Source organism: Ochotona princeps, chromosome 8, assembly GCF_030435755.1.
Source record: "Ochotona princeps isolate mOchPri1 chromosome 8, mOchPri1.hap1, whole genome shotgun sequence".
Classification (NCBI taxonomy): Eukaryota; Metazoa; Chordata; class Mammalia; order Lagomorpha; family Ochotonidae; genus Ochotona; species Ochotona princeps.
Window position 1 is genome coordinate 45,497,425 of NC_080839.1, and position 12,340 is coordinate 45,509,764.

The 12,340-nt window shown below is 44.8% G+C and overlaps 1 protein-coding gene across 8 annotated transcripts in view; it reads left to right on the top strand.

The window, feature by feature from the left end:
• Window positions 1-12,340, top strand: part of DYSF (dysferlin) — a 176,520-nt gene that overhangs the window by 145,012 nt on the left and 19,168 nt on the right. For all 8 annotated transcript variants that reach the window (XM_058667950.1, XM_058667952.1, XM_058667954.1 and 5 more), the window contains 6 exons: window positions 846-944; window positions 6,761-6,889; window positions 7,106-7,261; window positions 9,016-9,107; window positions 11,395-11,565; window positions 12,084-12,226. In XM_058667950.1, the coding sequence (XP_058523933.1) occupies window positions 846-944; window positions 6,761-6,889; window positions 7,106-7,261; window positions 9,016-9,107; window positions 11,395-11,565; window positions 12,084-12,226 (790 nt within the window). The remainder of the gene's footprint in view (window positions 1-845; window positions 945-6,760; window positions 6,890-7,105; window positions 7,262-9,015; window positions 9,108-11,394; window positions 11,566-12,083; window positions 12,227-12,340) is intronic.

The window sequence follows — 12,340 nt, forward strand, 5'->3', positions numbered from 1 at the left end:
TGTGGGTATTGGAACTCATGCTGACTGAACAGGGCCAGCGAGCATTGTTAGAAATGGAACAAGAGGAGTCCAGCTTATTTTACAAAATTGATGCGACTCCTGGGAAGTGCTATCTCTGTCTCTCACCCAGAGGTGGGCAACTTCAGAAGGGGTCCTCTGCCACACTGTGTCTTCCTCTTAAGCAGAGGAGCCATGATGGGAGGGACACAGAGCTGCTTCCCAGCCTTGGGTGGATTTGAGGACAGGCATGGGAGGGGTGACCTCCCATGTTGTCTCAAGCGACCTTTCTTCTCTCTACATGGCAGAATCTTTTGAATAAAGGGCACTGGGTGTCTGTGGATTTTGGGGGACTCTACCTTGACTGCCCTTGGGGCAGGTTGAGCCCTGATTTCTGGTGCTCCTTTTCTACCTGACAGGCTAGCAGATCTAGGTGACTGTTTTGGGTCAAGACATCCCTGGATCTACTGATTTTATTCATTAAAATCCACAGTATTGATATTTCCACACCCCACAGTTACCCTGATATCCTCTGGTTTTAGCCTCAGAGTGCTCCTACAGTACAGAGGGTACCATGAGGATGATGATGTCCACTTTACAGAATGAAAGAGGGAGATCTGAGAATTTAAACACAACAAACTATGGCAGACTATGCCTCCCAGTGCCCAGTGCTGACAAACTTCCTTGCAGCCCTGCAGCTCTTGCCACTGGGGAAACGCAAATGTCAGCTCCCAGCTCCCCTGGTGGGAAAACCTTGGACTCCAAACTGGCCAGTGGCCTTGGGGAGTTAATCAGAATGGCCTTGTTTGGCAACATGTTTCTTAAATGATCTACATCTCTCCACTCAGGAAGAAGAGTTCATTGATTGGTGGAGCAAATTCTTTGCCTCTATAGGGGAAAGAGAGAAGTGTGGTTCCTACTTGGAGAAGGATTTTGACACTCTAAAGGTGAGGTGTCCCCTCTAGAACAGTTCCCATCTGGGCCAGTGGTCACTGCACACATACGATGCACTTTGGGAGATACTATGAAGAGGGAGTATGTCTGTATCTACGTATTCTGTTGTGTGGATGTGGTGTGTTCATGTGTTGTATGTAGATAATGCTGTGCTCCTGTGTATGTAGTACATTCACATGTAAGCATGGTCTGCTTGTGTGTTACATGTATATGGGATATTTTTATATAAACACAATGTGCTTGTTGTTATACATATATGCAGGCTATACTCTTGTGTATATATCTGTATCATATAGTCATGTATTTATAATATACTCGTATATATTTAGGACATTGATGTGTACATGTGTATAATGTATACTCATATATAAGGATTGTACACTTGTGTGTATATGTATACTATAAACGTAAGTCTGTGCTATATTCATGTGTATATGTTATATGCATGTATGATATTCTATATATGCCATAGTCATATCTATATGGTATACTCATAACTAGTGCATGCATCCATATATGTGTGGTATACTTATGTTTATGTACATAAATATATATATAAACATATACATGTGTATTTGTATGTGTGTGTGTATACACATATACACATACATACACATCTCATCTGGTACCCAAGGTAATGAATTTTAGTGATCCTAACAGGTATGAGGAAATTTACCCATAAATTTAGACAGAGATTGGTAAATATTTCTGGAAATTGCTAAGCAAATTCTGAAATGATGCCTGGGATTAAAATCTCCCCTTTCCTTCCAATGTTCTCTCTACTCCGTAAACAAGTAAGCAAGAGGATAGATGGTGTGAGTAACCCTCTGACAGATTTTCAAATGATTCAAAACTATTAAAGCTGCAAAGCAGAGGAAGTTGCTGAAGCTTGGAGACAGGTGCTTGGAGATTTGTTCTACTGCTCTCTCTTAGAGTTGTTTGAGGTTTCCTGTACTAGAAAATTTATATTAAAAAAAAAAGATCATTTGAGAATGCTCCTCTGACCTGTGCCCTAACCCCCACCCTGCACTGTCCAGTCATCTAACACTGGAGCAGAAATTATCTAGTCAATATAAAAATTTGGGAAAAAATCAGAATTCAGGCAGCCAAATTTTGATATTTTGAGAAAATTGCACAGTCCAACAAACTTCTTGAATGTGGATTAATTTTTAAAAAGACAGCTGTAAGTGCTCAAAAATTATTTCCAGTGTGTTGTATAATCTCTAGGATAGGTTGTCAGACACAATTCAGTATGCACAACTACACTGGATCTCAATTAAATAATGAACACTCTTTTGGTAGATGCATACTTCTACCATTATGTAGAACATACCTGTCTAAAAATTCTCACTTAGCTGAACTTCAAATACGAAGATGCTTCAGAGGCTCGTGGGGAACTGAAATGGAGAACTAAGTTTATTTGGATGCAGGTACTTTTTGAGATCTATGTGCAGTTTTTCATAGTAGACAGTTCTGTGAAATGTTGAAGACTCCCTGTATAATTTGATGTTCTGCATTTTTGCCTGCTGTTTCTGGAATGGAAATGGAGGGAAATTCTGTATCCCACTGTAAGTGTGCTGGGACATGGAGAAGGGAGGAGCAGAGATGAGCATAAGTGTTGAGACGTTGGAGTGAGTGGTGAGGTGAGCTAGGCCTGACCTTTTGCTGATGCTGCTGGCCGAGAGCCCTTCAGGGCTACACAGGGTGGCCTCACCAGTTGGCCAGTGTTGTGTCTGAGGCATTGAGGGCTGTCTGGTGCGTTGTTCCTGGACATCTGACTGCCCAGAGGTGAGGCCACAGTCTTCAGGGGCAGTTCTTTGGGCAGTGAGTTCTTTATTGCCTTGGTAGTTCGGTGTATGAGGTTGGACACAGAGACAGAACTATTTGTGTACCAGGAAGAAGGTCCGACACATTAGGTCTGACTTGTGGTCCTGTGGCCTTGCCAAAAATATGAGACCAACCAAATATGAATGAGAATGCCTGCCAAGATGGTCCCAGAGCCCAACCTTCTCTGCCGCCTCAGATGCCAGATGCTTGGTTGGTACTCAGCCACCAGCCTGACCTCTCTCAGGAGGTCTCTGACAGCATTCAAGTGTGAGACATATTCCCAAATGTGGGAATGGATCTGCAGAGCATACATTTAAACTAGCTCTTGGGAAGAAACTAGGCCTGGAAGGGCCATTGACTCTTTTAGGGTAAGTAAGTAGAACACCATCACCACCAACAACGTGGGTCTTGGAAAGGCCGCCAGCAGCATTGTTGGGGAGACTGAGGCACAGAGTAAGTACAGCAGAAAACACATTTTGGAAGTTGTGGGTGTGGAGGAACAACAACTCACAATCTAAACAGCAAAGTGTGGGAAACTTGATATTACAAGAAAGTATGAAACACAGGAAACATAGGGAAAAATGTAATGGAAAAGGAACAAAGCATTCGCTTTCCTAATAAATAAAAATGGGTTAAACTTCTCTGTTAAATGATAAGGACTCTTAGATGACATCAAAAGCCAGCATTGGTCATCTTGAGCTGAAAAGATACATCTAGAACAATACAGCTTAGAATAGTTTAAGAAAAAAAAGATGCTTTGCAAACAAAGTACATACAAACAAAAATGATAAAATTTAACATTAGAAGCAAAGAAAACAAAATAAGAATGTTTGATTTAAATGAAAGCTATCCACACATCTTAAAGCTTAGACACTCTTAAGCTAAAATGGAGAGAAATGTATAAAGCAATGCCTCATATCAAAAATAAATAAATAAATAAAAGCACAATATGACCAAAGTTTAGTAACAGTTGCAGAGGTGATTTTAATGCAGATTTCTCCTTGGGCAAGTAAGCAGGTGATAAATAAATAAGAAAATAAAAGATATAAATAATGAGTGGTAAATGTTTCTATAAGCCACATCAAGTTAAAATTACAGCTTTACATGAAGCTAAAATTATAGATTTAAAATACAGAATTAAAATAAAAAAGAGAATGCTTTTTTTCCTAGTGCTCAGAGAACACTTTCAAAATTTGATCGCATATTAGTTTAGTAATGTTACCAAAATCAGAACTCATACAAGCCAGATTTAAAAAATGAAATAAAATGAGAAATTAATAGCAAAAGTTTAAACAAAAAGTCCAACCACTTGGAAATTATAACGTATTTTATTGGGACTTCCAGTATGAACATGGTTGCATAAGTCAGCATTTTTCTCCTTTTCTCTTGGAAATCATTCAAACCCACAAAATTCATTTTTTAGAAAACTTGGAAACAAATGGAAGCCACAGACTCCACAATATATGTAAGGACTGCCCAGAGATGGCTGGGACTGGGTAGAGGCCACTCGGCATTAAATGGAGAGAAGATGCATAAGAAAAACAGAAGGCCATTGAGGTAGTGGATTTCATGGAGTCCCAGAAAAGCACGCTTCCTGATAGAAGAATATCGATGATTCCTTCATACGGATATGGAACCCATGGAGATTTATTTTCTTGTCTTCTTTTCTTTGGTGTGTGCCTGAGAATTTTTGTAAGGCTTCGATCCCAGCTCCTATAACTGAGGTTTTATGCCATGAAATGTAAGCTATCTCCCTTATGTTGAACAGCGCATACAAGACAGGTTCGGGAGATGACAGGATCGTCCTAGCCTTGGTTTGGTTTAGGGAAGCAGAGAATGTAGAACTATACAAGCATCACACAGATGAGCCATGTTTATAGAAAGTAGTCTGCCTTGTGGTAGGAATAAAGGGAATTATGACCCGTAGTCAGAAGTGGCATGGTGTAAATTTAAATATCCCGCACATGCACAAAAAATGCAGGTGAAAACTTATTGAAGAGCTGAAATGTTTTGCTGTGAACATTTTATAAATTGGGCAGTCAGAATGCAAGTAGAAATAAAAGGATATTTAAAGAATGGTTAGACAAGTAGAAACATGAAGTATACAATGTAAGGCTCAGCAGAGAGAAGAGTAGAAAATGTAACATTTGAAGCAGCTCAGGGCAGAATGGCCATATAGAAAATATAATTAGGAGCATAGAGAAGAGAAGTCATAAAATCAAGCAAAAAGAAATGGAAATAAAGAAAAAAATGTAAAGCAAGAAAAACAAAACTAAAGGTCTGTGGAGGGAGACCCAGCATTTGCATGATTGGGGTCTCTGAGTAGACAATCAAATAGTGTAATAAAGCAAATAAACCTGTAGGAGTTCCATAAACATCACTGAGATGAAAGAATATTTAAGTAAAAATACATGTAAAAAGTACTACATGACCTAGTTAAAATCCCAGGACACTCAATTGTTTAGCAATGCCCCAAATGGCTCATATCATGGCTTGCAAAAGTATATTGAGTTTGATGGAGCTTCTGTTGAAAAACGAAGCTTATATTTTAAAATTTTCATCTTTTAATTCCACTTTTTCTTGACCATCTTGAAGCCTGATACTTTAAAACTTTGTGGAAAATGGAATTAAAATTTTATTTTAGTGCAAAACTTGGGAATTATATATATATGAGTCTTCAGAAAGTTCATGGGAAATTTATACTGTGAAAAAACTATGAATGCAGTTTGAACTTAGTTTGTATTAAAAGCAACTACTTTGAATTCTGTTTTCCATGAACTTTTTTGAAGTCTCCCTGTATGTTAATGTGTGAAATATTCAAAGAGATGCATCTCAAATGTTAACTTGCTCGGCATTTTAGGGAATCAGATTTTGTCAGAATTAGTGCTTTGTCAGCATTTGCTTAGATTTTCTATTTTTTTTCTGGTAAGATATATCACTTGCTTTTTTTAAAGATTTGTTTTTATTGGAAAGGCGGATATACAGAGAGGAGGAGAGACAGAGAGGGAGATCTTCTGTCCAATGGTTCACTCCCCAAGCGGCCGCAACGACTGGAGCTGAGCCAGTCCGAAGCCAGGAGCCAGGAGCTCTTTCAGGTCTCCCACTCGGGTGCAGGGTCCCAAGGCTTTGGGCCATTCTTGACTGCTTTCTCAGGCCACAGTAGGGAGCTGGATGGGAAATGGAGCACTGGGATGCAAATTGGCACCCATGTTGGATCCCAGCACATGCGAAGCAAGGACTTTAGTCGCTGGGCTACCATGCTGAACCCATATATTACTCGCTTAAAATGGAAGAGGTAGAATCTAGGCCTCTCAGAAGAGCTAGAACTTGAACTAGGTCTAAATGAGAAGTAATATTACAAAGGTGAGAAAGAGAAACTTACCTGAGTATCTCATCTATTAATTTCAGCTCTAACTAATTTAGCATGTATATTAGGTTGTTTATTAAGAATATTTATTAGTACATTGCTTATCTAAATTTAAAAAAACTAGCTTTATTTAGGCCTAAGCAATTCCCAAGCACTATGCAAATAAGCAACATTTATTGGCTGCTTGAGAGGAGACAAAGTGTTGCTCAAAGCCTGTGCTAGAACTGATATTTGATACCATCATCACTGGACATACTGAACAGTGAGCATTTTTGTCTAAAATGTTGATCTGTTAATTTTTCAAAGTTCTGTCTCAATCTTTGAATAAAAGTAATTCCTTTCGTTTGTGATCTTAGATCGTTATAAAAATGCGGGATTCATGAATGTGAAGATTGTGATATGCAGAACATTTGACTGACCAGAGAAGCCCATTTCTAATTGGAGCTGAACAAATGTCTTCTCTTCTGCTCCCCTGTACTTGGGCCTCCTTTCCTCCTTGGGCCTCTGCTTTTGTTCTCATTTCTTCCTTTGCCACTGTTCCTTCTTGGCTCCCTCTCTTCCCGCTTGAACTCTCCAACCATGCTCCAACCCATTCCTCATCCTCCCATGTGGCAGGTCTATGACACCCAGCTGGAGAATGTGGAGGCCTTTGAGGGTTTGTCTGACTTCTGCAATACCTTTAAGCTGTACCGGGGCAAGACTCAGGAGGAGATGGAGGACCCGTCTGTCATTGGGGAGTTTAAGGTAATTCCTTAAGGGCTCATCCCTAACTCAGGTGAGATTGAGGTGTCACAGCAGTACATGAGGAAGGGAGAGGTGTGGTGACTATGCTTGGTGACGAGGTGCTGCTGCTGGTGACCATCTCTGTGGTGACAACTCTAGCGGGGAGAAGTGTAATGATCATAACGGCGATTATTTTAGTGACAGTGATGACCAAAGTTAATCCCTTCTTCTTCTCAGGGCCTCTTCAAAATTTATCCCCTCCCAGAAGACCCGGCCATTCCTTTGCCTCCGAGACAGTTCCACCAGCTGGCTGTCCAGGGACCCCAGGAGTGCTTGGTCCGGGTCTATATTGTCCGTGCATTTGGACTCCAACCCAAGGACCCCAATGGGAAGGTAACCTTTCTAGAGTCCTCACTTTCAGCAGGAAAGTGGGTGTGGGTACAGATTGCCTGTGGGATCCTGCAGCAAGCTGGGGAGATGAGACTGAAGCCCAAAGCTGACATGGGACTGGATGGAGTTCCATCAATACTGAGTGCTTCAGGAGTGAAGGCTGATGCTGATGTAGGACTTTGAATAAATGAAAGTTTTCAACAGGGCTCTCAAGGATAGACAGAGTTTTGATAGGCTGGAGGGGGAAGAAACAGCATTTTCAGAGAAGTTGAGGCATACATAGTGTTTGAGAGAAGGCTACTTCCTTGATGAATAGAACAAGGGTGGCTATAAGGATAAGTAATGGTGAAGGTTTAGGTAGGGACTGGACTTGTAGGGCTTTTGCTGGTGGATAGGAGAGAAGGAGAGGGCAGGATTAGAAAGTCTGCTGTGCTCAGCCATGGTGGAGCCAAGCAAGAGGAAAATCCAGTAAGACTCATTCCATCTTTCTTCACAGCTCTGACATTTTGTTCATCATGGACCACTGGCATTGGTTTACATTTTTAAAATGTTTCATTGAAACACTACCTTGATTACTGAGCTGTTTGATTCTTCCTTACATGTTGTGCCTGAGGCCAGGGCCTCAGCTCTGTTTGCCTAGTTCTGGCCCAGAATTGGGAGAGAGGCTTTGAAGGAAGGGAGGAGTATGCAGTTAACTGGGAAATGGTGGGAGTGGAAGACAGAATTGAGTGGGAGAGGGAGAGAAAGGAGAAAAAGAAGAGGTGGGATGGGGGCTGTTGTTGTTTGGAGGCACCAAGTGAGGGCACTTTCTTTGTTTCTTTTTATTTAAGATTTTTAAAATTTTTATTGGAAAGTCAGAAACACAGAGAGGAGGAGAGACAGAAAGATCCTCCATCTATTGATTCACCCCCAAGTGGCTGTGATGGCCAGAGCTGAGCCGATTTGAAGCCAAGAGCCAGGAGCCTCTTCTGGGTCTCCCATGTGGGTGCAAGGTCCCAAGGCTTTGGGCCATCCTTGACTGCCTTCCCAGGCCACAAGCAGGGAGCTGGATGGGTTTAGAACTGGTGCCTATATGGGATCCTGGTACATGCAAGGTGAGGACTTTAGCCACTAGCCTACCATGCCAGGCCCGAGGGCACTTTCTTTACAGACATAGCATTCGCCCCCAAAGGGGTTGAGAGAGGCTGGCAGTGACCCCTACAGTGCTGAATTCCAAAGTTAAATGGAGTGGTCCTCAGCCTCGACCCCACTGGTGGCTTCCAAGAAGTGGGTGTGGCCATTGTGCTGGTTCACATGGGTAGGTTTGTAACCCTTTGGTTTCTCAGTGCCAGCCTAACCCTTCTTCCTTTCCAGTCCCAGCTTCCTGGAAACAGGTTGATAGTTCCCAGAGAGAACAGCAATGGGCAAGTTAAGTACAATCTGACTGTCTTTGCCTGCCCACTGACAGCAATGTTTTAGAGGACTAGCCTAGCCTGCCACACATATAATACAGACTGGTGCTGCTGAGAGTAGAGGCCCGCCCCTACCCTCACCCTCATTCCCACTGCTGCAGCTGAGGGTAGAAATCTGTGCCAGGGATGATGATGTGTGGTACAGTGTCATGCATTGGGCGAGGCTCCTGGCTGGCAGAACACAGAGCACATGACAGCTCCCTGCTGGCCTCCTCACCTCATTAGGAACAGGGGACTGCATGATGGAGGACCCAAGGATATGTTGGGAGAGTGGTTTCACTTAAACATCTTCGTTTCCTCCCTCAGTGTGATCCTTACGTCAAGATCTCCATAGGGAAGAAATCGGTGAGCGACCAGGACAACTACATCCCCTGCACCCTGGAGCCCGTATTTGGAAAGTAATTTGGAGACAGCTGGGGTCTCGGGAGGGAAAACCCATGTGGACAGGCCACATGATTCTCTGGGGGAGATGTGGCCGCCTCAGCCACTGCTCCTGGTGTGCCAAAGGCTTAAGTTAAACTCCAACATTTGCATCTAAGACCAGAAGTCTACATGGTAGCTCAGAGGAGGCAGTTGCTAATTTCTTTTCTTTTTTGCTTCCTGAGCTTTTTCTTTGGAATTACTTCGTGTTTACAGAAATGTCAGAGGCAGCACAGCTTTCACCCAATTTCCTCCATTGTTAGGATCTTACCTAACCACGGCACATTTGTTAAAATGAAGAAATTGGCAGTGGTATGTTACCGCTAACTAAGCTCCAGGCTTTCTGTTAGGATCTCAGCTTTCCCACTCATGTCTTTCTATTGCCCTAGGATGCCATCCAGGGAACTGCACTGCATTCAGTCATTGCTTTCCTATAGCTTCCCATGTGTGTTCACAGCGGATAGCTAAGAAAGAAGGTAGATGGAGATAGTAGAAGGATCATGAAGGTGAAAAACAGGGAAAGGAAGACGCCCAGGGGAAGCTGGTGGCTGCCTCTCTGGCACTTACAGGACCACATCTGCTGTTATGATATCATCAAAGAACAGAGAATTTATTACCAGGGTCTGTTGTGTTCCCTGTGGTCACTCTGCCTGAAGCCAGGACCCACCAGCCTGGCTGGGGATGGGCCACCACCAAGCTGGAGTTGTTGGAGGGAAATTGGTGGGTGACAGAGGGAACCTCTGTTCCGTGAGCATCAGGGACTTGTGGGTGTGGGGTGCGGGACCAGGTTTGTCCCATAATGGGAGAGGATGTCAGAGCCAGGCAGAAGAGGGAATGAGTACAGAACCTCTCCCCACCCTGAGCCTGTTCCTGTCACACCAAAACATGGCCAGACTGGTCTACCTGGTGCTGTAAGTCTCCCGCTCATCATAGCTGAGACTGTCATTATGCAGCCCATGGGTTGCACAAGCACAATTCATGAGACACACTCAAAACCTGACTCGTGGTCATGTGCCAGGACCCACATGTGGGCCGAGGCAGGCAAGCAGCTGTTCTGCTTGCTTTCCACTCAGCTGCCTTCAGTTGCAAAGCAAGATTCTCAGAGATGGAAGCCCAGTGCCCATCCACATGTAACTGTGGGCAACTGGGCAACTACAGGAGAGAATTCCACTGAGCAAGATGTTGCCCAGCCAGGTCCTTTGTCACTGACCAAACGTATGGAGGGAAGGATATGCTGCTTGACCCCATGCCCCACCTGGTTGGCCACCAAGATGTGTGACTCCTGTTGTAGGGCCCGGGCTGAGAGAGCTGCTGCTGGGGGAGGAAGGGCCATCTCATGTGCTGACTGCCCATCACTTGAGCACTCTCTGAATGTTTGGTGCTTCAGTCAGTTTGTCTTTTTGTGGGTACGTCCCAGAGACTCCCCTTGGAGGTCTTTCACTGCACCTCCTAGGCTGTGTGGGCTGCTGCTTCCCCTTAGCTGGACACCCCGGGCTCCTGGATCATGGGTGTTTCACCCTATAGAATGGAGCTCATGGAGATCCCTTGGGCAGGAGCTGTGGCAGCTGCCATCTGACTCACCATGGCCCCTCTCTTCCACAGGAGGCACGTGTGTTGTTCCCTGTCCAGCCATGAACCTGGAACCTCTTCTCCTCTTTGCCATAAGCCACATTGGTTAGCTTGAGCATCAGTCAGGTGCTAGCCTTGGGTCTCCCACCTGCAGACAGTTCATTTTGAAGGGGGAAGAGCACACCATGTTTGCCTGTGGCAGTTGAGGGGCTCAGACACAGTAGGGCCTACCTTCAAAGAAATCTTTTCCCACTTTCCCTGGAAGCAGGTGTGATACTCCAAGAGTTCAGAAAGTGGGTTCCAGGCTGCACTTTTGGTAAATTCCAGAGCTCTGGCACCCAGCTCTAGGGTGTCACAGCAAATGCTTCCATTTGATTGTCTTGCTGCAATTTCCTTTTTTTCTTGCTGTGTTGTATCAGGCAGGCACCCCCAGCCCAGTGGATAGGGAAACCTCAGGTAAGTGTATTTGCACATAGGCAAGCACACTCAGTCTTGCTCAGCGAAGTCCAGGGCTCAAGAGCTGAGTGTGGGTGGATGGTTTGAGGGCCTCAGGACCCCTGAGGAAGGTGGACTCACTGTGATGGCTTTTTGCACCTGTCCTTGCCCTGCCACCTCCTTTGCGTCCCCACTGTGTCTGAGGACCTCAGGAGTGGTGATTTGTGTGTGTGTGTGTCCTGACCGGTGCTCCTCCTGCAGGATGTTCGAGCTGACCTGCACCCTGCCCCTGGAGAAGGATCTGAAGATCACCCTGTATGACTATGACCTCCTCTCCAAGGATGAGAAGATTGGGGAGACGGTCATTGACCTGGAGAACAGGCTGCTGTCCAAGTTTGGGGCTCGCTGTGGCCTGCCACAGACCTACTGCATGTATGTGTGTGAACTGGCTGCCCTCGTCTCCCGAGCACTTGTGGTGGGCCACACCCCCACTCCATGGCGGGGTTTGTTCCCACTCTGCAAATGGAGTAACTGGGACTGTGAATCTGGCTGCTTCTTATGTACAAACTGGTTATGATCCAACATCCTTTAATGCATCACTGAGGCCTGTAGAGGGTTGGGCACCTACAGGGAGAGTAGGAAGGAAGAGAGACCTGGAGGAAGACACATGGGCACTGTGTGATTCATCTGGGGTCTGTGTGGGTTAGAGTCTCCTGCTTTGGAAATTAAAAACATCCCAGTTCAATTTTGCATGCCTTAGACAGGTCCTTTATCCCCAGGCTTCAGTTTCTTTGTCTATAAAATGGGAATACCCAGTCAGGACACACGACCTCCATAAACGTGATGGGTGGGTGAGGCTGTGCATGAGTCCCAGGTCATTGCATGCCCTTGTGCTCCCACACAAGCATCCTTTGGAATGTTTTCATCTTTGTCTTGTGCTTGGGCCTCAGCTCTGGACCAAACCAGTGGAGGGATCAGCTCCGCCCCTCCCAGCTCCTCCACCTCTTCTGCCAGCAACACAGAGTCAAGGCCCCCGTGTACTGGACAGACCGCGTGGCGTTTCAGGAGAAGGAGTACACTCTGGAGGAGATAGGTGAGCTGGCACAAGGCCCCACACTGTGCTGGGCTCTTGCTCCCTGTCTCTCATGACCTACTCATGTCACTGGGCCATGCAGACACACTCCATGTTGGCAGGTTTGCGATGGAT